This window comes from Mauremys reevesii, linkage group 2 (assembly GCF_016161935.1).
Source record: "Mauremys reevesii isolate NIE-2019 linkage group 2, ASM1616193v1, whole genome shotgun sequence".
Lineage (NCBI taxonomy): Eukaryota > Metazoa > Chordata > Testudines > Geoemydidae > Mauremys > Mauremys reevesii.
In genome coordinates, this window is record NC_052624.1 from 87,229,625 (window position 1) to 87,257,053 (window position 27,429).

The 27,429-nt window shown below is 44.4% G+C and overlaps 1 protein-coding gene across 9 annotated transcripts in view; it reads left to right on the plus strand.

Annotated features, from left to right (window-relative positions):
- PPP1R17 (protein phosphatase 1 regulatory subunit 17) overlaps positions 1–27,429 on the plus strand; it is a 47,096-nt gene that overhangs the window by 17,557 nt on the left and 2,110 nt on the right. For 8 of the 9 annotated variants that reach the window (XM_039525363.1, XM_039525361.1, XM_039525360.1 and 5 more), the window contains 4 exons: positions 6,158–6,310; positions 16,120–16,222; positions 17,936–18,088; positions 18,579–18,740. In XM_039525363.1, the coding sequence (XP_039381297.1) occupies positions 16,141–16,222; positions 17,936–18,088; positions 18,579–18,740 (397 nt within the window). In that variant the 5' untranslated portion in view covers positions 6,158–6,310; positions 16,120–16,140. Of the gene's footprint in view, positions 1–3,349; positions 3,416–6,157; positions 6,311–16,119; positions 16,223–17,935; positions 18,089–18,578; positions 18,741–27,429 lie in introns of those variants that run through there. The other variant, XM_039525358.1, reaches the window with a different exon arrangement.

The window sequence follows — 27,429 nt, forward strand, 5'->3', positions numbered from 1 at the left end:
GGGGATGCAGGGGTTAGGGCAGGGGCTGGGTGTGTGTGAGGGGGGTGCAGGGGTCAGGATTAGAGGGCTGGGTGTGTGTGAGGGAATGCAAGAGTCAGGAAAGAGGGCTGGGGGGTGCAGGAGTCAGAGCAGAAAGCTGTGTGTGGTGGGGGGTGCAGGGATCAGGGCAGGGGCTTGGGGGGATGGGGGAATAGGGCAGGGAGCGGGGTGGGAGTTGGGACTGCCTGGGTTCCAGGAAGGGGCTGGTGTCTGATGCTGGTGTCGGGGGAGCAGAGCTGGGAGCGAGGACTCTGGATTCCTAAGTTTCCAGCTGGGCTCTAGTCAGGGCCGGCTCCAGACCCCAGCACGCCAAGCGCGCGCTTGGGGCGGCATTTTGCCGGCAGGGCGGCAGGCGGGTCCAGCGGACCTTCCGCAGTCATGCTTGCGGGCGGTCCAGCAGAGCTGCGGGACCAGTGGACCTCCGGCAGGCATGGCTGCGGATGCTCCACCGGAGTCGCGGGACCAGCGGACCCTCCGCAGTCATGCCTGCGGGACGTCCGCTGGTCCCGCGGCTCCGGTGCACCTCCCGCAGGCATGACTGCTTGGGGCGGCCAAATTCCTAGAACCGCCCCTGGCTCTAGTTGTTTGACGGAGTGGGGGGCAGATGGAGACTAGGGCTCCAGACTCCTGGGTTCTGCCCTCAATGCTGGGGGGGGAGCGGGGTCCAGTGACCTGGGTGGGGAAAGAGGCGTGACCCAGCTGTTCCAGGGTCCAGCAGGTGGCGAGCTACAGCCCCTGGGCTCAGGTTCGGGCTGTGGGACACGGCCTGCCCCAGTACAGAGCCGAGCTCATCACAGCACCAGGGCTCCAACCCCAGGGCAGCCTGCCTGAGTCCAGGGAACGGGGCCGGCCGTGCTCAGGGCAGGTGGGTGCATGGCGCAGCTGGGACCCAGGACCCTTCCCCACTTACAGGCCTTGCAGGCACTGCAACTCCTGTGTGGCTGGGTCCCTCTTCCTTCCCCTGCTGGCGGGGCCACTTCCGGGGCTGCTCAGACTCTGCGGACACCCGTTAGCGGTATGGACATGCTAACCCGGAAACACAACCTCCCGCCGGAAGTGACGAAGGTCAGGAAAGCATGTGCAAATGCTGGCGGGACGGGTGGAGAAGAGTGGACTGGGCTGGGAAGCATTTTTAATGGCACACTGCTGCCTGCTGGGATCCCGGCCACCGGCCCTGCTCAGCCTGCTGCCAGCAGACGGGACCCCGGCAGGCAGCAGCATGCCATTAAAAATCAGCTCGCGTGCCAACTTTGACATGTGTGCCATAGGTTGCCGACCCCTGCCCTATTCTGATCAAAACTAACAAAGGTGAATGGGTCTGGTCTCCAGCTACGAGTTTGTTAATTCTTAGCAAATGCCTGCAGCCTGGGCAAGAGCTGGCATTTGGCCTGCCAGCATCACAAGTACCAGCCCCTCTCCCCATACTATCTGAGCACATATTCAAATCAGGAAACTAATTATACACCCAGACAGACATATTGAAACATTTTTCTTCCTTCTTTCTGCAACGTAACTTAAACTGCTTTTTTTAAAAGAAGAAATTCCCTTCATAATCTTCTGCAGTAGATTTGAGGAATTATGGAGTACTGTTATACCGTTATTTAAAAATTAGGTCTTATTTTGTGCATCACGGCAATGGTGTTCTCAATTATCCTCATCTCTCTGGAGAAGACGTTCCACGGTTATGATTTTATGGATAGATACACCATGGTATGAAATTTATCTCCATAATGTCTTGTCCCCTCATCACCATGCATGCTGTCTGCTCCTTCTCCACAACAGACTGCTCCTCATGTTTCCCATGCGTACTGTCCTCTCGCCTAGGCTCATGTTCACTGTCCATTCTTCATGAGCAAGCCCCAGAGCCATCTCTGCATTCATGACATTCTTTCCAGACCACAATGTCTATAAAAGAGACGTCATATTTTAAAATGAACTAGCACAGCAATCTGGCCTCAGTAAAACTATTTCAGTAATTAATTTGTGACCTATGGTGTGGAGAGAAGGGTGGAGAATAAGAAAACACAGACCACCACATTTTACAAGGTCTCCTGGAATCTGAGGTTTTGCTGCCTTCACAAACTATTTCTTGCATTTGCAGGGCTCACATCTCTAGGCTGAGTTGATTAATCTGATTTGCTCGTTTGCATTTTTCCCCTCAAAGGTAATTCAATTTAATGTAAGGGTGATTCTAGCCAAAAACAAGCATACTTTTTCCCCCATGCACTCCTTCCTATATATATTCTACCATATATAAGATACACTGGGGCTCCAGTGGATGCCATATATATCACATGTATAGGGTGACCAGATGTCCTGATTTTATAGGGACAATTATGATTTTGGGGTCTTTTTCTTATATAGGCTCCTTTTATACCCCCATCCACTGTCCCGATTTTTCACATTTGCTGTCCGGTCACTCTACACATGTATCAGCTGGCCCAAATTCTGCTATCATTCGCACCAGCACAAGCCCGTTTAAATCAAGTATGATTGTATATTTTGAATCACTTCTCTGGGTTTTTTTTCATTATAAGTATTCTTTCTTCTCCACAGTCTCCTGGTTTCTTTATTCCCAGTCTCTCTTTAGCAAACACGAGCCTACAAGTCTTTAAGAAGCGGCTTCTTGTTCCACTCATCCCTAGTGGCTTCAGAAGAGTTATGCTGGATTAACACAGGTGTAAATGAGATCAGAATCTGGCCCTGAGCTGGAGCAGATTCAAAATTAGCAAAATGAGTTCAGTGCAAATAAAGTTATGTTCAGGAAAGTTTTTACAAGTTGTTGTCAATGGCAATATATTAACATGCCATTCCTTACATATGACAGCACTTTTCAATGGATAGGTGAACTTACATTACAAAACCAGAGTATATATCTACTATGAAGAAGACAAGCACTTCCATTGGCACCAGGATGCCTTCAATAAATCGGCCAATGTATTATTGTTTGGCTTTGGGGGCAGTTGCAGGAAGTCAATATTTTTTTGTAAAGGAGGAGATTTTAAAAGGACAAAGAGCAGGTAGGTGCTCAATCCCCTTTGAAAGTAAATGGGAGTGAGAATCCTAACGACCGTTTATGCGTTAGAAAATCTCCCTCTTAATTACAAGTCAAGCCAAAACCAAATAGCAAATATATTATAAATATTTATTACATACTCCCTTTTCCCTCATAGGTGCTTGTCTTTTTAGGCCTCACGATTGCAAATTAAGTCCATGAGTAGTTCCATAGACATCATGCTAATTAAGGGGAGGGTCAAAGTACAGATTTACCATTTATTCAGCAAATTTATCAGGCCATCTTTCCCTGCAGAATAATCAACAGACATTTCTCCAGAACTGGAAGGAGTCTCAATCTCTTTATGGCTGTCCACAGCAGGTAACAAGAAACATGGCGGCACTGAGGAGAGTAGCATCTGGGGGGTGCCAAATCCTGCTCCCACTGATCTGGTCAGGATCCCCATGCGGGCAGCCCACCGGATTGCTGAGGTGGTATCCCCAGCCTCTGGATCCCTGAATATCTGAAGCTTCCAGAGTCTGTACAGCCATTTTCCCAGTCTTGGAGTCCCTAGGCATATCCTTGATGCATTGTCCAACACTCTCTCCTGAGAGCTGAAATCTCATGTTCCCCTGCCCGGGCCCTGGAACCAAGACTCCCTGTTAGCTTGAATCCACCCTCTCTGAGAATCCCATCAAAGGTATGAGCTTTCTGGTTTTCCTCTTCAAGAGGTGACATGGTAGGTGTAGCTTATACCACACACAGACACTCTGCATAGAATTCCACCATCCTGTTGCTCTTTACTGAATCTATAAAAAAATAATAAACTCTACACACTTTTCCCCACCTTCATTGCCTCACTACTGCAGGGCATTCTTTGGGCAGGGGTACGTGTCCTCTGGGGCCGTCCAGGTCCTTCTGCTGCAGAGCTTGCCTTGAGTTCCGAAACCTACAGTCTCCTCCCCCAGATCACCTCCTCTGTTCTTAGTTGATCTATGCCCTTCCTTCTTCCTTCCCGAACTTTCTCTGAATATCTCTCTTCTTCCGCCCTGAGAATCCTTATTTAAACCCATAACTTGTCACCTAGCATCTTTTGTTCTGTTCCTGGTAAATTTCTGCTCTCTGCTTTCCCCCTCTCCTCAGAGAGGTCAAGTAAAACTAGTTTCCCCTAAGATGCAGTTACTCATTTGTTCTCCCCAGGTAAGACTTACTCATGTGTTGATAGTCCTTCACAACTGATTTGATCTGGCAGAGACGTGTCACAAGCCATGTCTCTTCAGGGTGGCTACACATGCAGAGGGGCATTCATGATACAACAGTTTCATAATACCTTCATCATAACTGCATAATATCAACCATCACACCCTGCTCATGTAAAAGTTCTATGGTAGACAATAGGCCAGAGTCTCAGCAGGTTTAATGTCATCTATGCCAATTTACACCAGCTGAGGCTCTAGCCAAACATGAGTAAGCTAATAGGCTTTGCCCATTCTTGCACCCACAACTCTCGGTTAAGGGCTTTGGATAACATTTTCAAAAGCATTTAAATGAATTAGGCGTAGACCTGGGCAGGAAGAATTGCTGTGATTTTCCAAATATTTTCCTGTCCTGAATTGAGACAAAAAGTTGAAATCATGAAAAAAATCTAAAATCCATAAAAATGTCAGTTCAGGTCAATTAAAATGTTTTATTTTAACTATTCCCTTTAAAAGACACAACTATACATTTACTTAAATGATGTCATTCTGACATGAAAAATAGAAATTCTTTTCATTCAGAAAAGGTCCAAATAGGAGGTTTCAAAAATTTTGAAACTTTTTTTTTTATTTGAAATGGGAAATTCATCAAAACTGACCCCTTTCTGCACACAGTTTTGGATTGGACGAATTGGCATTTTTTGACAAAAAATGTTTAGTTGAAAAACCCCCAAGAAGCTCTACTTCAGAATTTAAGTCCCATTTCAGAAGTGACTTGGGCATTTAAGTCCCATTATCTTTCAGTGAGACTTAAGATCCAGAGTGTCTAACCCACTTCTGAAAAAAGGGACATGGGATCCTAAGTCACTTAGGCACTTTTGAAATTTTTGACCCTGCATCATCTGGGATAAATGCCCATCTCGCCCAGTGAAGTCACTAGGAAATCACATCTCAATGGATGCAGAAAGTGGCCCTTAGAGAATTAAAAGTGTTCAACGCCTTGCGAGACTGGACTTGAATTTCACAGACGATGAGGGTGTTCAGCAAATCCCAGGACTCGGAGCTAGCGTCGAACATGTTTGGTCCCTTGGCACACTCTCCTTCTATTGTATGAAAGAAAACAAGACTAATTTAAACCATATGTTGCAATGTCATAATGACAGCATGGGAATGGCAGTCCGAATGTGACAAACCAACTGTCAGCAGTCACGGTTTTATAGAATGGTTTAATGAAAGGCGCTGGGAGAAGACTTTTTCATATGGGGATGAGTGCTAAAAAGGGTGTGATTCATAATACCGTCAACTGAGCAGAGTGCTTTGTCTTGATTTTGCAAAGATCAGGCATGTTTATATATTTTTCCTCCTTCCAAACAGTCCCATCTAAAGCAATGGGCTAAAATAGCAAAGACTGGGCACTGCTGGCAAGTATACAGCAGCCACAGAAGATTCCCTGCCTGACCCCCCTAAATGACATCAGTGTGTCAGACTTGTGTAAAGAGTCAAGGCCACATACACACACAAACACCGCAGTCCTCAGCTAAACCTCACTGCTGGAGACTTTTAATGTTTATTGGCCTGCCTCCTTGCACCTTTTTCATCCACTGCACAGCTCTGTATACAGCAAAAAACAGTCTAGCGCTCTCTCGTCTGCATCCTAATTGCCATAGCTGATTTTATCTCCAGTTGGTACACTTTAAGATTTACCATCCCCTGTTTAATTCCTTTCATTCCTCCATCAAAATGTTTGGATCATTTCCTTTGATCTCTGGTATAAAAGGTTGTTTAACCTTTAAAGTTTTTTTTTTTATTTCCGTAGAATTTATTTTTTTCCTTCATTCCAATTAAAAAAAAAAGCAGCAACCATCACATCATCAAAAATCTGTTAAGTGCACAGGCTAAAGGTTATTCTTTTTTTTTTTCTCCCCAGAGTACTCTTGAAACAAAGCATTACCATAGCAACAGCCATCGCTGCTCCCTAGATAAGGAGAGCAGGAGCACACAGCAGCAGCAGTGAAGAACGTTCCTGCTTCAGTGAGTGCTGACCCCGTATCGCACCCATCCCAGAGCCTTTCGCCGGTCGGTAAGTACGTCTGCACACATGCACTTTACTTTTGCTTGCGTAACAATTTTTTTGCAGTCCCCAGGACCAAGTTAGTTACAGTCATTTGATATTTTCTAGCTGCACTTCTGTAGACTATTATCTATACCAATGCTGAGCTTGCAGTAAAGTTCAGGACTCCAAGTACTCCACAGGATAGATTTAGAAGAAGTAAACATATGATGCCATATGGTGAAAGTTGGAGGTGGACTGAGCTGTGAATGGGAACTCTGGGATGGCGAATGAAGTGCTATAAAGACAAATGTGTCAATTTATTTTAATTGCAGCGTTATTTCAGGGACAAATTGTGCAAATTGACAGAATATGAAAGATTATTAGGATTTTATCCAACTAAAAAGAAATGACATGTGTAGGGTATGTTTTTGCTGCTAGAGGAATTAATTAGGCAAGGTTTTGCATATTTAATCATCTCCCAAGTACAGCAACTTTTTTTGTCAGAAACTCAGACATTTTATTCTGCTTTTGATCCATTGATTCAAGTTTAGCTGCTGCTATTACAGGGCCTGATCCAAGTCCCAGCGTGAGTCTCTCCCTGGACTTGGCAGACTGTTCAAAATCAATTTTGTGGGCTAGGTGCAACACACGGAGTTATTTGTCAGAGGTTTGGGTGGACAAAGAATGCACAGTCTGGATTTAAAACACAAGCAGTATTATGTATCGTGGAGATGGTACATTTTAAGGCTGCTTTATAAAAACAAGTTCAGACCACGTTGATGGGAGTTTTGGGAAACAACAACCTAGTGTCAAATGAAACTTTTAACCCTGGAGTATCAACTTTGTATAATGCTATCAGGGTTCCAGTTGCGGCAATTTACTCTGATGAGGTGGTATAAAACCACAGTGATCAAACTGCCAGTGAAGAATTTCACTTTGAGACCTCTTGAAAAAAAGTCAGTCTTCTTGTGTGTGACATACATTTTCTAATCTTAATGTGCTTAATTCAAAAACCTACCAGAGGACTTACTTGTGCAGGTGGGAGAATATGATCAGGGTATAGAAGAAAGAGCACACTCTCTAGTAACAAAATCAAATCTTGACTTCTGATCGGAGGAGAATGGACCATTCTCCACTGCCTTGCTCCTGGAATAGTCATTTACGTCTGTGCAAAGTGAGTGCGTAGTAGGCATAAAACACTATTGTACTGGAATGGTAGCATTTTACACCCACTTTGCACAGACGTAAATGGCTGCACTAGGTGTAAAACAGGAATGAACTGAGCCTCTGGCTCTTTTTAAAGGCTCAGTCATGAGGCCTCTTGCTTTCCCACAGAGGGGACTAGGGTGATTCCCCACTCTCCTGTGTGCACTATCCACATTGTAAGAGCAGGGGGCAAAGGATTGGGGGCAGGGGAGAGAAGCTGCCAACAGGCAGGCAGGGGTTGGAAGTCTGCCTACCTCACCCCTTCATGCAGATGCCAGCACTTCAGAGTCGACAGAGGGGAAGCACTATCAAAAAGGCTGGCACAGTTTATTTCCCCCTTGGTGTGAAAAAGCACCAGCTTGTGATTCTTGAAGTCACAGGCCAGGTCTACACTACAGAAAAATCCACCCCCCCACGAGCAACCGTGGGAAGGCTTCTCCCGTTGACATAGCTACCACCTCTCAGGGAGGTGGAATAGGGCTTGCACAGACTAGCCACCCTCCTGAGGCCTTGGCTACACTAGAGAGTTACAGCGCTGGTGGTGGCTTTACAGCGCTGTAACTCACTCTCCGTCCACACTGGCAAGGCACATACAGCGTTGTCTCTCCCTGGCTACAGCGCTGCATGTACTCCACCTCTACGAGAGGAATAAAGAGTATAGCGCTGCTGCTGCAGCGCTGGGGTGCCAGTGTAAACAGGGAATAATCTTACTATGCTGTAACTGACCTCGGGAACCTTCCCATAAGCCTAAGTAAAGAAAGATAACTTTCTTTGTTTTGTTGTGATGCCTCTGTGAGTTTTGTTGTGAACTCGGGGCTCCCGGGGCTGCCTATCAAAAAAAACAAACACAGCTGCTGTTTGCTGCGAATGAGTGAACAGGCAGGGGGCTCCCTTTGGAAGGCCCACAGCTAGTGTTTGCTTGAAGAGAGAGGGAGGTAGGGGGCTTCAGAAGAGAAGCAGCACGGCGGGCGGTAGGCGGGCGGGAGTGGGGGGGGTCCGTTTCGGAGTGGCTGCTTATCTGGTCTGTGAGGAAAAAAACAAAGAGGGCTATTTGCTTTCAGTGAGTGAGAGGGGGTGGGAGAGGGGGTCGGAACTTGCAAGGCAGCTGCTGACACAGTGTCGGCTCCAAAAATCCACTCTCTCTCTCCCCAACGCTCTCTGTCACACTCCACCCCCCCCCCCTTTTGAAAAGCACGTTGCAGCCACTTGAACGCTGGGATAGCTGCCCATAATGCACCGCTCCCAATGCTGCTGCAGATGCTGCAAATGTGGCCACGACAGTGCACTGGTAGCTGTCAGTGTGGACAGACTGCAGCACTTTCCCTACTCAGCTGTACGAAGACAGGTTTAACTCCCAGCACTGTACAACTGCAAGTGTAGCCATACCCTGAGTGACATAAGTTACACCGAAGTAAGCACTAGTGTGAACAGTGCTAGGTCGGTGGGAGAAGTTCTCTCCCTGACATAGCTACTGCTGCTTGGGGAGACGGAGTAATTTTGCCGATGGGAGAGTTCTCTCCATCAGGATAGAGCGTCTGCACTAGCAGCGCTACAGCTCCGCCGCTGTAGTGATTCTAGTGTAGACTAGCCCTAAGTACGCCAACAGGAGAAGCTCTCTCATCAGCATACAAGCATCTTCACTTAAGCAGCACAACGCAGCTGCACCGATGCAGCTTTTTAAGTGCAGACCTGCCCACAGTCTGATTCATGTCCTGCCACTGGGACAGTGCAGCCCTTCGCTTGTATGTCCATTGGGCAATACCCTATCAAATATTCATAGTTACCACTTGCAGCTCTATAGTGCATCAACAGCAACTAGAAGAGCATTGCTCACTTAGGGCAGGTCTACACTAAGGGCGGGGGTCGAACTAGGGTACGCAAGTTCAGCTACGTGAATAGCGTAGCTGAACTCGAAGTACCCTAGTTCGAACTACTTACCCGTCCAGACGCCGCGGGATCAAAGTCCACGGCTCCAAGGTCGACTCCGCCACCTCCGTTTGCAGTGGTGGAGTACCGGAGTCGACCGGAGCGCGCGGGGAGTTCGAACTATCATGTCCAGATTAGATGAGATAGTTCGAACTCCGAGAAGTCGAACTCACCGCATCGACCCGGCAGGTAAGTGTAGACTAGCCCTTACATGCACACAAACACATTCACAATCTCACCTCTAAATATAGGGCCCTAGCTGGCAGCCCTTACTCACACTAACAGTCCTAAATAAGAGGATCTGATTCTGCTCCCATTAAAGTCAGTGAAGATTTTTCCATTGGATTCAGTGGAAGCAGGATTGGGCTCAAAGGCACTGTTCCCCTGAGGAGGGGGCCAGGCCTTGAATCTCTCATACCCTGTTTTTCTTTTCATTGAAATTTGATTGCTAAGAAGGGAAAAAACAAACAAGAAAATAATCGGCACACAGCCCTTTCAACAAGCAGTCCCGGTCCTTGCCTCAGAACATTATAATTAAAACTAGAAGAAAAATATTTTGGGTTATTAGTCAATAGCATTTTCGTTTTAAAACACTATACAAAAGTTCACATTAATTATTGGCAAGTCTATATTTTTAATTATGTGCACTGGGTCCAGGGGAAGTGTAAGTACCTTGCATTATAACCGTTCCTATGGTAACATTTTTATTAACTAGCAGAATAAATATTCATATTAAACCTGCATCACTTACCACCATGTAACAAAAGAGTCTTCTCAACAGCTGTTATTTATGCACCAGCCATGCCAACATTCCAAAGCTCTCTTCAACAATGACTCATAGATTGCACGCTGGGAGGGGGTGCTCTTATTTTTCTCGGTGACCACATTGCTTATGGGCTCAGATCACCCTCTGGGTGAATAGAACATCCAGGGGCTAGCATGAGAGATGTGTGCTACTGAGCCATTAGAAGGGTAAAGCCTGCAAGCGTTCAACACACATTTTATAAATCTACACTGTACATGGAAAACTTGCAATAGAAATTTGTAATAAGTCACCCCCCTTAATGTGAAATGTTAAGGTCTATTGTCATCTACAATTTCAGCAGGAGTTAGCTTCTGTTAACATTAACAGCAATTGCAACTGTAGTCACAAAGCGAAGAATAGCCCTGCTGGTGTATCAGCCGACATCTAAACAGTCATTTATGCGACTTTTTAATCTTCATGCAGTTATAATAAAAGAAAGTCTCAACCAGTTTTAAGCAAATGTCATTTGGATGGAACTGAAGGGCATGATTTTCAAAGATGGGCCTGTGCCCTGAAGCATAAAAATAGCAGAATTCAGCATGCACGTTGTCCACTTAGATGGACACCTCTGGGCACAAACAGTATTTTGTTTGTACAGTCAGGCAGATGGGCAAGGCAATTGGGCACAAGCAATCATGCATGGCTGTCTTTAAAAGCCAGGCCCCAAATGACCTAGTTATACTTATTTTGCAAGGTAACTGCTGTTGCAGTGCATTTGTCTGTTACTGATTCAGAGGTACAGGTGCACTTTTAGGTTTTTTTATGCGGTGACACTTATACCGTTAATAAAAGCAGCGATAGGCTAGTAATAAAACCTCAAATCCCCAAACGTTCACATTTCATTTAAAGAGCCATTCATATTTGACACACACCTCACCATCCCCTCCTTCATGAATCCAAAGCTATCCCTACAGTTTTAGTCCCACGTCAGAATCAAAATGTGACCAAGGCCTTTCTTTTTTATTTTGTTTCAAATGTGGTGAAAATCTCACACAGACAGGTTTTTCTCATGAGATTTCAGTCCAGGAGTGTTAACATTTCACAGGATCCGTTGATTTCACAAGATTTCCATCAATTTGGGCAGAAATCTGTGAGAACAGCACTCTTGAATCTAACCCTAGCCTTTCTATCACCTAAAGTTAAAACCTGAGCTAAACCAAATCTAGATTTAAAAAACTGCTTGCTTTGCCCCGTCTGTGTAAAATACTCTTATCTAATTGAAAACTGGATTAAACTTCAGTGGAAGGTGATTTTCAATACAGTAATTCCTCGCTTAACGTTGTAGTTATATTCCTGAAAAATGCTACTTTCAGCAAAATGATGTTAAGTGAATCCAATTTCCCCATAAGAATAATGTAAGTGGGGGTTGGGTGTTAGGTTCCAGGGAAATTTTTTTTGCCAGACAAAAGACTATAAACACACACACACAGTATAAGTTTTAAACAAACAATTTAATACTGTACACAGCAACGATGATTGTGAAGCTTGGTTGAGATGGTGAAGTCAGAGGGTAGGATATTTCTCAGGAAATGCCTTACTGCTAAATCACAAAGTGGCACTCAGCTGAGCCCTCAAGGGTTAAACACATTGTCGTTAATGTAGCTTCACATGCTACAAGGCAGCACGAATGCAGGGTGAGGAGACAGCATGGCAGAGAGAGACAGAGATACATAGCATGTGTGTGAGAGACGCACATTGCCCCTTTAAGTACGCTGGCTGCACTCTAAGTACATTGCCTTTTTAAGTAGATCAGCAAGTTGAGACAGCAGCTGCTTCCAGCAAGCTCCCTCCATCCTGAGCCCTGTCATATTCCCCCCTCCCCCAGCTCTATGGAGATGGGGTAAAGGAGTGGGGGGGGCAAAATTGGGTGGGGGAGGGGAACACCCTGACATTAGCACAGCAATGAACAGCAAGCAGGAGGCTCCTGGGAGCAGCTCCAAGGCAGAGGGCAGGAGTAGCACACAGCAGTGGAGGGAGGGACAGCTGAACTGCCCAGCAATTGATAGCCTGCTGGGCAGCTGCCGCACAGGGAACTTAGGGGAGCTGATAGGGGGCTGCCGGCCCACCCTGGTTCCAAGTCCCCACCAGCCAGTTCCAATGGGCTGCTCTTCCTGCAAGCAGTGGAGAAAGCAGGCGACTGCCAAACAACATTATAATGGAGCACTGCGCAACTTTAAACAAGCATGTTCTCTAATTTATCAGAAAAGAAACAATGTTAACCGGGATGACTTTAAGTGGGGAGTTACTGTCTAGCATTAAAACCTTTCAATTTTGGCAATTAAAGTAATCAGTTACTGCCAGGAAGGTGGGGTTTTTTTTGTAGAAAGTGTAGATGTTTTCTTTGTGGTAAAAGAATGCGCCTGGAACAACTGTGTTTTAATAAAGTGTTAAGGTGTTTTAATAAAGTCGTCCAGTGAGTCAAATTCCTGGTCAAAAGGATTGCCTCATTTTTGCTGTGTTTGCCTTGAACCGTTTAGCACCATTTACTGACACCAAAGGAGGTTAGAGGGTGAGACGTTCCAGGTATTCTTCATCTGCCTTTCCATCCCCTGAACAAATGAAGGCCCAAAGGAATCTAACTATCATATGGCCATGACTCAGCAAGTGAGCTAATCCCAAGAGGAACTGGATAGCTTTTAGTAATCTACCCAGAGTCACTGTTTTTTTCAGTCTATCCGGCCATTCCCCAATCCTCCCCATCCATAAGGACGGCCATTAAAATTTTATGCCATGTGCTTTCACAATTAGCAACAAATAGCCAACCTGCTCCAAAACTTGAACTCATTAATAGCTAAAAGAGAGCACTTGTTAACACACACACATGGCTCCACCTCTGCCCCGCCAGGTCTCAGCCTTTGCTTACCCAAGGAATGAGAATCTAGGTAACCCTTCCAGCCCAAAAGCGTCAGTCTAAATTCTTTCACATTCCTAAATTCCTAATTCTGATGGAAAACTCTGCATTCATACAGAAAATGCCTCACACTGGGCCAAATTAATCCCTCCTACAACTCTGCTGAAATCACTGGAGTTGCACAAAGGATGAATGTGGCCCATTATCTCTACATACCTATCTATCTTTATTCATCATGTACAATAATTTCCTTACAAGGTGATTGATGTCGAGCGGAGAATGCTGAATGTCTTAGCATGTAGTCTAGCTGAAAAAGAGCTGCATTCAAGATGCTGAAATATGAGCTCAAGAAAATATGTACTTCCATTTCAAAGAGGAAATTAGTGATTTGTATTAATTATCTTCACATTTTTCTCTTCTAGAATATTTGAAAATTATTCAATAATTCACTTCTTGGGTGTCAGGATTTTATTTTATTGCTTTGTGAAAGCACATTAGAATTCTTCAGTTATGTGCAGATAAACTATGCATGACTTTCTCTTTTAAGTCCCATTGCACCTAGATGCTTTGAAAGGATGGGGGTTGCTTTACCAAGTGTGAGGTCAGTCTAACGAGATAAATAAATTAACAGCAGGATACCAAGGGAGGAAAAACAACTTTTGAAGTGGTAAGAGAGTGGCCCATTACAGACAGTTGACAAGAAGGTGTGAGTAACAGTAGGGAGAAATTAGTAATGGGGAAATTAAGTTTAGGTTTTGTAATGACCCAACCACTCCCAGTCTTTATTCAGGCCTAATCTGATGGTATCCAGTTTGCAAATTAATCCAGTTTATCTTGTTAGACTGACCTCACACTTGGTAAAGCAACCCCCATCCTTTCATGTATTTATACCTGCTCCTGTATTTTTCACTTCATGCATCTGATGAAGTGGGTTCTAGCCCATGAAAGCTTATACCCAAATAAATTTCTTAGTCTCTAAGGTGCCACAAGGACTCCTCGCTGATTTTACTCATCATTATGTATGGTTTCCATTTTTCCAGTTCTGTCCTACCAAAAGTTAATGGCCCACCATTGATTTGAAACAGTCACACTTCTTTCTACATTTTTATTGTTGTTACAAACACCATCTAAAATGACTGTAGCTGAAAGGGATTAGAGAAGCAACCAAAAACAAAAACAAACAGTTTTTCCTTTATTTTTCCAGTGTGCTTAATTTGTGCATTTGACAGCACTTCCTGCTCCACGGTCAGTTTCACTGTTTCCCCCTGTACAAGCCATTTGTTAGTCAGTTTTCCCTGTCAGTGTGGATCTGTTGCAGCAACATGAATGAGAAAATCATTTGTAAAAACAGGAAAATGTTGTTGTAAAACCACCAACCCTCCTGCCCCCCCACCTCCGCAAATAATATTAGTATGTATTTACAGTGCCTACCACAGTGGTGCTCTGGTCCTTGAGCGAGGGCTCTAAATTAGTGGCTCTCAACCTTTCCAGACTGCTGTACCCCTTTCAGGCGTCTGATTTGTCTTCGTGCCCCCAAGTTTCACCTCACTTAAAAACTACTTGCTTACAAAATCAGACACAAAAATACAAAGTGTCACAGCACAGTATTACTGAAAAATTGCTTGTGTTCTCATTTTTACCATATCATTATAAAATAAATCAATTGGAATAGAAATATTGTGCTTACATTTCAGTATATAGAGCAATATAAACAAATAATTGCCTATATGAAATTTTAGTTTGTACTGACTTCACTAGTGCTTTTTATGTAGCCTATTATAAAACTAGGCAAATAGCTAGATGAGTTGATGTACCCCCTGGAAGACTCCTGCGTACCCCCAGTGGTAAGCGTCTAGGTTGCCTCTAAGGTGCGCGCCTGCACAGCTGCACAGGAGGCCACTAAGGGCTGTGCAGGCGTGCACACTGCACTCGGGCGTGGAGGGTGGTAATGTGGGAGCTTGGGCCATGCAGGGCTGCGACAACTCCCCCAGCCCCAGGGCTGCAGTGCAGCAAGGAGAGAGGCCTCTCCCCCTCGCCCCTGCCCAGCCTGGGGCTGCGGTGGGGCAAGAAGCCTTTCCCCCAGCCCCAGAGCTGCTGTGGCCGAGGAGAGGCGCCTCTCCCTGGTCCCCGCCCCAAGGCTGCTGCGGCAGGGAGAGGTGCCTCTCCCCTAGTCCAGGTGCTGTTGCGGGGAGAGAGGACTGGGGGGAGTCCTCTCTCCCTACCATAGCCCCTGGCAGCCTGCACCCCAAAGCCCTCTCTCCAGCCCCACCCCAGCGCCCTCACCCCCCTGCACACCAACCCCAGCCCTGAGCCCCCTCCTGCACCCTGAACCCCTCATCACCAACCCCACCATACGTAACTTCTGTATTGGTGCACATAACAAAATTTATTCCACACATGGATGAGAAAAATGAGATGGAACACTGGTACACATACCGCCGGTTGAGAACCACTGCTCTAAATAAATAAATGAATAAATAGCATTAACACTAACACCAAGAACAAATATCAGTGGGACTCAGAGACTGGAATGGAACCTGGAACTACTTTTAAGTTTCAAGTAGATTTCAAGTTGACTGTGTCCCTTTAAATAGATTACTTCAAAACTAATTGTTAAAACCTTCCCATCTGGCCTGCTCTTTTTTAGGCTGGCAGATGTTGCTTTAGAATCTGCAGTTTTGCATTCATCAGTGGGAGTGGGGGGATGGGGTCAGAAGGCAGTAAACCCATACAGCTCACAAGCTCTCTAAGATCAGGCAGGCCAGCAGGGGCTGTATGGCAAAAATCACTTTGAAAACAGGAATTTCCCAGGGCTGGATGGAAGGAGCGATTGGCACAGAATATAAATACACCTCTACCCTGATATAACGCTGTCCTCGGGAGCCAAAAAATCTTACCATGTTATAGGTGAAACCTCGTTATATTGAACTTGCTCCCCCGGAGCACTGCTTTACCGCATTATATCCAAATTCATGTTATATCAGGCCACGTTATATGGGGGTAGAGGTGTATATCTGTTTTATGGTATGCTTCATTTTGTTGTTGTAGCTTCAAGAGAATACATTTTCAATGATGTCAACAGAGTATGTGCAACCACTTGATATCCCAGAAGACAGATTGGACAAGCGAGACTCACACTGCAACCATTTAGGTAAGTGTTATTATGGTGATGTCAGTGACTTGTAATTAGAGAGGTGTCTTCTTTACATCATTAAGTACTGTCCATTGGCTTTTTCTTTACAAGAGGTACAACTGAGCCCTTGTGAAACCCGATAGACTATGCCTTCTGGTAACACATCTGTTGCCAGATGGACAGGCAAAGAATGTCTTTCCTGCATATAAATATTAGCTGAAGCTCTAGAACGAAATTAATTAAAGAGAGGAAAGGAGAAAGAGTCATTGTTCTTTTTCATGATAGAGAAGGAGAAGCGCTTTTATCGATTAATAAACTGGAAGCTAAGATATATCTGAGCCTTCACTACACCCACTTTCTATGTGCAATTTCAGTAAAAGATTTCAAATATTCCTTTTGGACAGAATTTTAATTTTTTTCCCTTTATTGTCAATCTGTGTCCTTTCTGGAGCTGACTTTTTACATAACTTTTGCACTTGGAGTACCAGAGGCATCTCCGCTCATACACACTTCTAAATATGAGGCTTTCAAGACTTTGATAGATGTGCCTTTTGCATATTTTTGCACTTTGCATATTCGCCTTTGCTTCACGTATCATTACTTTATTCCAACCTTCCAAAATTGTCATGAAGATTTGCTAACCCAGGCACAAAAATCTACTTGACTACCCGTACATTGGTGATAATAATGAAACACAAAATGATATTTTATTTGTCCCAAACAAGTAGAATTTTGCAAGCCTGCTTTACTCACACACAATCAAGATGTCTGAGTCCTGAGTGTGATTTCACCCTGGAAGCACCTGAGTTCCCAACCCAGGTCAGGGCTCTTTTATGGTAGGGGCTATATAGAAACAAAATAAAAAAAGTCTCTCTTCTGAACTTACCATCTAAATGGACAAAACAGACAAAAGATGTGAGAAAGGAAGCACTATTATCCCCATTTTACAGGTGTGGAACTGAGGCACACAGGAATAAATGATTTTACTCAAGATCACATTGAATCCAAAACTACTGAGTACCAGTGCAGTGCCTTAATCGTGAAGTCATTCATCCTTACTTTCACTAGTCCATGGAAGTATGATGGTGTGAAAGCTAGGAAGTGAAATCAAAATCTTTTGTTAAGTAAAGTTTCCAACTGAAAAGCAATGCTGAAAAATCCAACCAAAGCCAAATTTAAAAAACCAAACCTCTGGTTTGTGTGATATTATTAGTGATGGATCAACCTCACAATACTCAATTTGTTCAGCTTGACTAAGCATCCAGAAATTTGGATAATTGTCTAGAATGTACCCAGACTATCTGATGAGTCAAGTCCTGCTTCAGTATACACTGGTGCAAATCCAGAGTAACTCCACCAAAGTAAATGGGAGCTGTGGGTAGAGAGGACCTCTTAAAATTAGTCCTATTATTTAGGTGTCTAAATAGGGCATCTAAGATTGAAAATACTAGCCTTAACATCTGTGTCACCCTATCTATAATATGGGCAAAATTCTTCCCTTCTTCACTGTGAGGTTTAATTCTCTAAGGCCAGCATAAGGCATTTAAGTCTCACTTATTCTCTGTTTTTAAGTGGTATTAAGGCCCTTGTGATGGCCTTCGGTGAAAAGGTGAATTTACTTTGTGTTTTAACCAGCTAGGGTGGAAGTATTGTTATTAAAGTGAGCCCTGTTTTTAATTCTGTGATTCATTATTTTCTATCAGCTAGGTATTCTTTATTTTTTCCACGCAGATGACCTTTCAGAACATTTCATTAAGAATTGTGACCTAAAAAAGAAACCAAGAAAGGGTAAAAATAGCCAGGCTTCCCAGAACAGTGAGCTGGAACAGAAAAAGCCAAGGAGAAAGGATACACCTGCCTTACACACCCCACCACCTATACCAGGTAACACAACTTAGTACTATTGAAATCTGACAAACCTCTGATGTTTCCTGGTTTACTTGTATTCACTAGGAGTTGAATAAAAATATTACTGTCCTCAATTCTCCTACATCTGTGTGTGCCTACCTATGGAAGGGAGGGAGAATAGGATTTTCAAAAGCACTCTGTGTTGAAATGTATGAAAAATTCACACCCCTGAGACACATAGTTAAGCCGACTAAAGCCCCATGTACACACAGCTAGGTTGACAGAAGAATTCTTCCATCAACCTAACTACCGCCCCTTGAGGAGATGGATTAACTATATTGATGGAAAATACCCTTCCCTCAGTGTAGCAAGTGTCTACACTATGGCATTACAGTGGCCCAGCTCCAGCACCATAGTTGTGCCACTGTAGTGTAAGCATTCCCTGAGCATATTAAGATAGATGGGTGAAATTTTTATCAATGTAGATGAGGCTTAAGTAATATTTATTGTGTGTCGTTCCCTGCAGGCATCCTCTCAGACTTTTCAGAACATTTAATTAAAAGGTGTGACATCACCGAAAAACCACAGAAGGGTAAAGCGAGTTCAGTCTCTCAGCTCACTGATCAGGAACAGAAAAAACCCAGGAGAAAAGATACACCTGCAATACACATCCCACCCCTTATACCAGGTAAGAGCATTAGCACAGCTTTCAAAGGAGAGGGCAGTTAGTTTAGGAACACCCTCTGGAAGGGACACCATTTATCTGCCCTCTCTGCTTAACTTCTCTAATCATACCTACTTTGATCTACTTATTTTTCTTATTCCCAATTGGAATTATTGTTATTATTTGTGTTGCAGTAGTGACCAAAATGTGCTAGGTTCTGTACAAAGATAGGACTCAGTCCTTGTTCTGAAGAGCTTACAATCTGAAAGAAATGGGGAAAGGGAGATCTCTTGACTTACCCCTGCTGAGAACTAAGAATGAGTTCAGAGTTCAAATTAATTTATTATTTTTTTTATTAACAAATTATTTATTATTATTTAATTTGACTTGAATTTGACCACTTAGATTGTAAGCTCTTTGGGGCAGGAGCAGTTTCTTGGTTCTGGGTTTGTATAGCTCTAAACATGATGGGGACCTGGTCCGTGGCTGGAGCACCCTAATGCTAGCGTAATACAAATAATACATACTAATGGCAAAGGTGAGTATTTGAACTCATCCACACCCCTTGAGGGTCACCTATCAATAATCAAATCCTCCAGTTTTTGTTGGGACCAGAATTTTGTTATCAGTTTAAATGTATCCAATCAGTCCTCTCCTAACCTCTCACCCATGTAGCGAATGGTGAAAGCTGAAGGCAGGAGGCAGCATGGTTTAATAGATAAAGCACAGGACTAAGAGGCAAGAACACCTGGCTTGTTATCCTGGCTCTGCCACTGACTTACTGTGTGGCCTTGGGAAAGTCACTTAGACCAAAATTTGGGTGCCTAAAATTAGGCACTTGAATCCATCTCTAGGCATCTAATTAAAGCATGGCATGATTATTGGTTGTGCTGAGCACCTACAGTCCTGAGTGAATTTTTGTGCTTGCTCCCTCACTGTGGCCAAGCACATTTCTGGAAGGGGATGTCAAGGTGGCTCTTGTGCCCCCTCTGCTGCCGGGGTGCAGTATTGGGGGAGGAGAAAAGGGGTTCGAATTATAGCCAGCCCCCAGTGGTTCCAAGCATCTGTAACAGCAGTGAGGGACTGTCAGAAGGCCCCAGCGATGCCCCCTAATCCAGCTGCAGAGGCATAGCGGGCATATGAGACTATCTCACTGGAAGATCATGATATACACTGAGGTGATCCAGCAGTGGTGGCCATCCGGACAACAATGGCTTCAGGGCCTTTCTGTGGCAGTGGTGCAGCCAGAGAGGCCATGGAGCAGCTAACTAGCTTGGGCATCCATATGGACTCAGCCACCCAAATTTGAACATTGTGCCCTTAACTACTTTGTTTCTTAGTTTTCCTATCTGCAAAAAAAAGACACTGCTCCTTACTCTCCCTACACCACAAAGGTGCTGTTAGCCTTAATTAGCTAATGTTTGCACAGTGCTTTGAAGATGTAGAGTGCCATATCAGCGTCAAATATTACTACTGTTCAGGGAGGACTGAGCTATTGCCAGTCAGAAGAAGCAATGTCTCAGCTGTTTCCAAAGGGAGGGAGGGACAGCTCCAAATCTACTGTTAAATGGTTCGTAAAGTAAGATACCACTGGAGAGGGACACGTACCAGATAGTAAGGAGCACTGGGAAAGAAAAGGCCTGAGGACCTGATTCAGCAAAGCATTTAAGTGCATGCTTACATTTAGAAACAGTTGGCTCAAAGAGAGAGAGAGAAAAAAAGCAAAGAAAAGAAAATTATGGCGGGGGGGGGGGAATCAATAAGAGGCAGCTTAGAAATATTTCCACCAGACTGATGGGGAAATAAACCCAAACAACTAAAAATAGACCTGAGGAAATGTAAGCCCTTTTTGGCCAGATTTCCAATGGTATCTCAATGCCTAAAGTTACAGATAGGCATCACCTGGAATTTACAGAATTGTCTAAACAGGTTAGGCACCTAAATGTGTGGTGCTTCCCAGGGGCACCCAAGATTGGGAGGTACCTTACTACCACCAGCCCTTTGCATGAGGAAGTCTTGTCTGTACCTGCTGTGGGTCAGCTCCCTGAAACCACCAGCCTCTGGCAGCACAATCGCTTCTTTCCAGGCCTCCGCAGGCCTCATTTTCTGTATAAGCAGTGATAGGTACACACCAATCCCCGAGTACTGCAAACATGCCCTATTCCTTTGAACACATACAGAACTAGATCTGCTGTTCCCAAAGGAATAGCACACACCATCTTGTAAGCATCTGCTCAGAGTCTCTGCTTTACTTAACACACAGCAGTTAGATAGATAGATAGATAAGATTAGTGGGAACAAGAATAAATTTATTATCAAAGAACAGAGATTCAAGTGATAGAGAGTGAGAATATGGGAAACAAATGGTTATAGATAAAACAAAATCATAACATGCATTCTAGACACTAAACTTAACTAACTAAGTATTCCTCCATCTCCTAAGGATAGCTTACACCAAGTTCTTTCCCTAGGGTTTTCTCCAGTTTCGCTAAGACTTCTTCTCATCAAATCAAGCCCACTAGCATATTGTCCTCACAGATTAAAGGAATGAGAGTGCATCTCCTCATCCCTTTGTTATACCCCCAAAAGTTTAATTGTCCTTACTTATAAACAGGGTTCTCCCCTACTGGTTCACTTCTTTCTGTAAATTTCTTCTCTTCAAAGATTTCTCAATATTCCATTAATTAAAAAATTAATCGCACTGTTAAACAATAGAATACCATTTATTTAAATATTTTTGGATGTTTTCTACATTTTCAAATATATTAATTTCAGTTACAACACAGAATACAAAATGTACTTTAGATGTATTTTTGGTTACAAATATTTGCACTGTAAAAAAAAAAACAAGAAATAGTATTTTTCAATTCCCTTATTACAAGTACTGTAGTGGAATCTCTTTATCATGAAAGTTGAACTTATAAATGTAGAATTATGTACAAAAAATTGCATTAAAAAATAAAACAATGTAAAACTTTAGAGCCTACATGTCCACTCAGTCCTACTTTATGTTCAGCCAATTGCTCAGATGAACAAGTTTGTTTACATTTGCAGGAGATAGTGCTGCCCACTTCTTGTTTGCAATGTCACCTGAAAGTGAGAACAGGCGTTTGCATGGCACCAGCATCGCAAGATATTTATGTGCCAGATATGCTAAAGATTCATGCGTCCCTCGATGCTTCAACCACCATTCCAGGGCACATGCATCCATGCTGATGATGGGTTCTGCTTGATAACAATCCAAAGCAGAGCAGACTGATGCATGTTCATTTTCATCATCTGAGTCAGATACCACCAGCAGAAGATCGATTTTCTTTTTTGGTGGTTCAGGTTCTGTAGTTTCCGCATCTGAGTGTTGCTCTTTTAAGACTTCTGAAAGCATGCTCCACACCTCGTCCCTCTCAGATTTTGGAAGCGATTGCAGATTCTTAAATCTTGGGCTGAGTGCTGTATCTATCTTTAGAAATCTCACATCGGTACCTTCTTTGTGTTTTGTCAAATCTGCAGTGAAAGTGTTCTTGAAACGAACATGTGCTGGGTCATGTGACAAAGTTCCTCCTCTGCCTTGGTGGGTCCTGTGCTTTTTGGCGAATTTGATCTCCTCAGAGGTTCATGGCAGCCCTCAGTTTGGCCACTTCTGCTCGAGACTCAAACCTGCCATTCACTCAGCTAACTGCATCACTGGCCAGCATTGGGGGGAAAGGGAGAACAATCTCCGCTGTCTCTGTGTCCCACCTGGTGGGTCGGGGACAGGCCAGATCCCTTTCCAAATTAGACTTTCCCTTCTGGTGTTGCTCACAGACCAGATCAACTCCTCTGTGTCCGATCAGGAGTTGGGGGCATAAGGGGAACCCGGGCCTGCCCTCTACACCGGGTTCCAGCCCAGGGCCCTGTGGATAGCAGCTGTCTACAATATCTCCTGTATCAGCTGAGTGACAGCTGCAACACCCTGGGCTACTTCCCCATGGCCTCCCTCCAGCACCTTCTTTATCCTCACTGCAGGATCTTCCTCCTGAAGCCTGGTCACGCTTGTACTCCTTAGTTCTCCAGCACCAGGCCTTCTTACTCCCTGCTCCTTGCATGCCCTCCACCAACTGATGGGAGGTCCTTTAAAAACCAGGTGTCCTGATTAGTCTGCCTGCCATAATTGATTCTAGTGTGTTCTTAATTGGCTCCAGGTGTCTTAATTAGCTTGCCTGTCTTAACTGGTTCTAGCAGGTTCCTGATTGCTCTATCACAGCCCCTGCTTTGGTCACTCAGGGAACAGAAAACTGCTTATCCAGTGGCCAGTATATCTGCCTTCTACTACTCTGTGGTTCCCAACTGGCCTGGGCCTGTCACAGTCATCATCCAAGACTGCCATAACACAAAATATATGGCAGAATGTGGATAAAACAGAGCAGAAGCATACAATTCTCCCCCCCCCCAAGGAGTTCAGTCACAAATTTTAACAACATATTATTTCTTTTAATGAGCATCATCAGCATGAAAGCATGTCCTCTGGGATGGTGGCCGAAGTATGAAGGGGCATATGAATGTTTAGCATATCTGGCACGTAAATACTTTGCAATGCTGGCTATAAAAGTCCCATGTGAACATCTGTTCTCACTCTCAGGTGATGTAAATAAGAAGCAGGCAACATTATCTATCTCCCCCATAAATTGCTATTTAAGTGGCAGGTATTTGGTGGTGTTATATTATCCACAGAGCATGGCAGAGATGAAGGAGTTAAAGTGAAACAGAAAATATTTTGTTCTTGTTTTTAGTAAACAGCAATGTACTTCTTTTTATGAGCATTATGTTAAATATAATATCTGCTATAGCACGATGCAGCTAGGACTGACAACATTTGTCATCCACATTCATTTAGTTTAATATTTATCTCTTTAGCATTAGCAATCTCTAGTGAGCATTTCAGTGAGAAATAGGGCCTCTAGTGGCTGTTTAAAGATCTTTACCATTTCTGCCCCTAAAAGACTACTTTTTTCGTTCCAATAGAATTTGCAAATGATAGCGGACGTTAATGAAGGTTATATAGAAGTAGAGGCACTTTGTTATAATCTCCAGAGGATTTGCCAGCCAAGAAATACCAAAAGGGAATAAAGTAAAACAAGAAAAATGCAGTGGCTTTCAGGTCTGTAACAAAAATCGGTGCATGTGTCCAATTTCTGAGGAATGTGGCTGCTGATAGAAAATGAAACACCTCAGGCTTGATTTATCACTGCATTACTGAAGTTTTTTATGCCAGCATGACTCAACTGATTTTCATTTCATGAAACTGGACTAATAAAGTGGTGAATGAGCAGGCCCCCTTAGTCCCCTATGAATTCAATCCCAGTAGCCTGCTCATTACTGCCTCCCCCTAGATACAGCATTCCCATCCCAGCTGCCTTTCTATGGGTACAATTCTCCTGCACAGTTCATCTGTCATCTAACAATCTCTGTGGCATATTGTGTGTGTGTGTGACATGGCTGGAGTGGCTTGTGTGCCTAGGTTTGAATGTTTCCCCTTTCAAAGAAGCATATTTTCTTCCAGCTTGGATACTGGAGTACAGAAAGCTGCTATTTAGATGTAGGCTGCCATGGTGCATAGCTTGCAGTGAGAGAAGGACTCGCTTTGGCTGCGGGCTAGTCCGGTATTTACAACTTATTTACTTTCAGGGTTACCCACTGAGGCAGCAAGGCGAGAATAAATAAAATGAGGCCTGGTGGAACAGCTGTGCAAAACAAAATCTCAATTATGGGCTCAAACCCAAGATGCCCCAGCAGGGTTATTTGCACCAAACAAACATAAAAGGGCCTTTCTGTCCCTAGTCCTCTGTTATTGCTGTTGCTGGATGTGCGGCCTGAGTAGCACACTCCGTGCTCAGCGCTCTCTCAATAACTTGCACTGTAGGTTGTTCCAGTTTTAGGTTTTATTTTCCTCCCTGGTCGCTACTAAACGCCAGCGCTTCAAGCATGACCGAAACTACAAACCAACACTACCTATTTTAGCTTAATTAACCAACATTTTAAAAGCTGTCTTCACAAACATTTCTCCTATAGACCGGGCTGAAAGTCATGCCCCTTGGCTCCTCCCTCTATTTTTGATGAGCTGTCCTTGATCACTTGAGCTCAGTCCTATCCACTTTGGGGTGGCTAGAGATTCTCTAGGGACGGTCTCTGTCGCACTTCTCAATAGGACTGCTCCTGGAATGAGGGGGGCAGAATCAAGTCCATACTACTTTATATCTTCCAAACACTTAACAAACATGGACTAATCTTCAGAACACCCCATGAGATACATAAGTATTTACAGATTGGAAACTGAGGCACACAGAGGTTAAATGTCTTGCCCAAGGCTTCAGCGAGACTCCAAAGAGGGAATAGGACTCCTGGTTCTCTTGCCAATGCTAGGTCTAGAGCACAACTATCAATACCAGCAAGCTATGCAAAAACACAATAATGTCCAGAATTATTACTTCTAATACATCTAAACATCCCAATGAAGATCAGGGACCCATTGTCCTGGGTACTGTGCCTACACCTAAGAGATAGTCCCTGCTTCAAGGAGTTTACAAGCTACGTGAACAAGACACGTAAACGTGAAGGGGAAAAGGGGAAAGGAAATATTATTACCTCCATGTTACAGATGAGGAACTGAGTCAGAGAGAGATTAAATGACTTGCCCGAGGTCACGTAGGAAGTCACTGGCAGAGCTGGGAATTCAACCCAGGTCTCCTGAGTCCCAGTCTCATGCCTGAAGCATAAGACCATCCTTCCTCTCCAGCAGGCTTTAGGCTGATTCCCCCGATTTCCCAGAATCAGGCCCCGCGCCGTAGGCGCCTTTTTAATTTTTTAATATTTTTTACTCACCCGGCAGTGGTCCGGGTCTTTGGCGGCGGGAGGGCCTTCACTCGCTCCAGGTCTTTGGTGGCATTTCAACGGTGAGGGGGGCTTCAATGCCACAGAAGACCCAGCACCAGGGGCGGCTGTAGGTATTTTGCTGCCCCAAGCACGGCAGGCAGGCTGCCTTCGGCAGCTTGCCTGTGGGAGGTCCCCGGTCCCGCGGATTCAGCGGCAGCCTGTGGGAGGTCCACCGAAGCCACGGGACCAGCGGACCATCCGCAGGCATGCTGCCGAAGGCAACCTGCCTGCTGCCCTCGCGGCGACCGGCAGAGCGCACCCCATGGCTTGCCGCCCCAGGCACGCGCTTGGCGTGCTGGTGCCTGGAGCCGCCCCTGCCTGGAGCGAGTGAAGGACCCCTCGCCGCTGAAGTGCCGCCGAAGACCCAGACCGCCGCCGGATATTCGAATCAGGCCCCGCAGTTGCTAAAGCTGGCCCTGCTCTCCAGAACAGGAGATATATTCAAAGGAGTTCTGAGTTCTGGTAAATTTGCCATTCCTTCCTCATTTTATCTTAACCTTGTAGTTAGAGATACATGTGCATTCAATCTACTCATGGATAGGGGATCGTGTATGTTGCAATAAGTAGCCCAAAGCATTTGATAAATTACAGTGGCATTCAAGATGCAAATCTTCCTGGAGCAATGCTTTCATTTAAAATCTGTCTTTTCCCCAGTATGCTTTGGATAAATGTAAGTTCATCATTAGTAAGTGACATTAAAAAATAATTAACAGGTACAAAACTTGCCCCATTAGTAGTTGTTTTTGAAATGCAAGCATGTGACATCTATATACATGCATCACTTTAGAAAAGCAAAAGCTATTTAAATAGGAACTAAATCAAAGAAGCCCACATCTTGGACTTCTGATGGAATAAAGGAGGGAAAATGGCCCTGATCTCCATCACTGGGAGTGATGACCATAAATGATCTGCATCAGATTTGAAACACTTTTTATTGCTAGCCTCACTTAGCAGCATATTCAATTAACTTAAGGGCTTCTGACGAGCCCTCTGCAAATGCAGGTTTTGACAAGAATGTAAATATTCGTGTGAATATGGCAAAGCTGTTCCTGACAAATGGATATTTGAGATAATTATAAAACCGCACTCTCAAGCCCTCATCCTCTCCTTTGCTGCACTGCTTTGTAAAGCCAGTTTAACTGTCTCCTTCAGGATCTCCCTTACACAGAGGAAGTCTCTGCATGTTGTAGCACCAGCAAAGCAGCTGTACACCATCCCCTCACCAGCCTCAGTTTGACAGGAATTGCCCTATGATGGATAGACAGTCAGATATAACCTAGAGTCACCCCGAGGAAGCTCTAAGGTGCACCAGGGACCAGACTGGCAACAGATTCTCTACCTCCCCTTGCTAAACTGTACTCAGCATGGCTGAGGCATGGACTTCAGAGTCTGAAGCCATTGATAGCCTAGTGTTGGGCTACAGATTTCTCATCAGCACTAGGTTCTACTGTAAACGACTGCCACTACTTTGTATTTATTTATACACTGCTTTATACTTCAAAGATGCTGGCTAATCTATTAATCCTTAAAACAGCTGTATGAAGCTATGCTGAATGTTATGATGCCCATTTTTCAGATGGGAAAGCTGAGGCAGAGAGGCCCAGTGCCTGCCCAGACACTAAATCAGTAAGCAGAGCCAGGATTAGCACACAGGTGTTACTAATCCCACCACTCTTCACATTCAATCAAGACCACACTATCTTGTGCTTTTGCTCTACATACCACACTGCACCAGCTTCAGGAATCCCGCCAGGATTATAGTTTGTGACCACGCCCAGTCACCACTACACTCTATTTTGATGAGCGT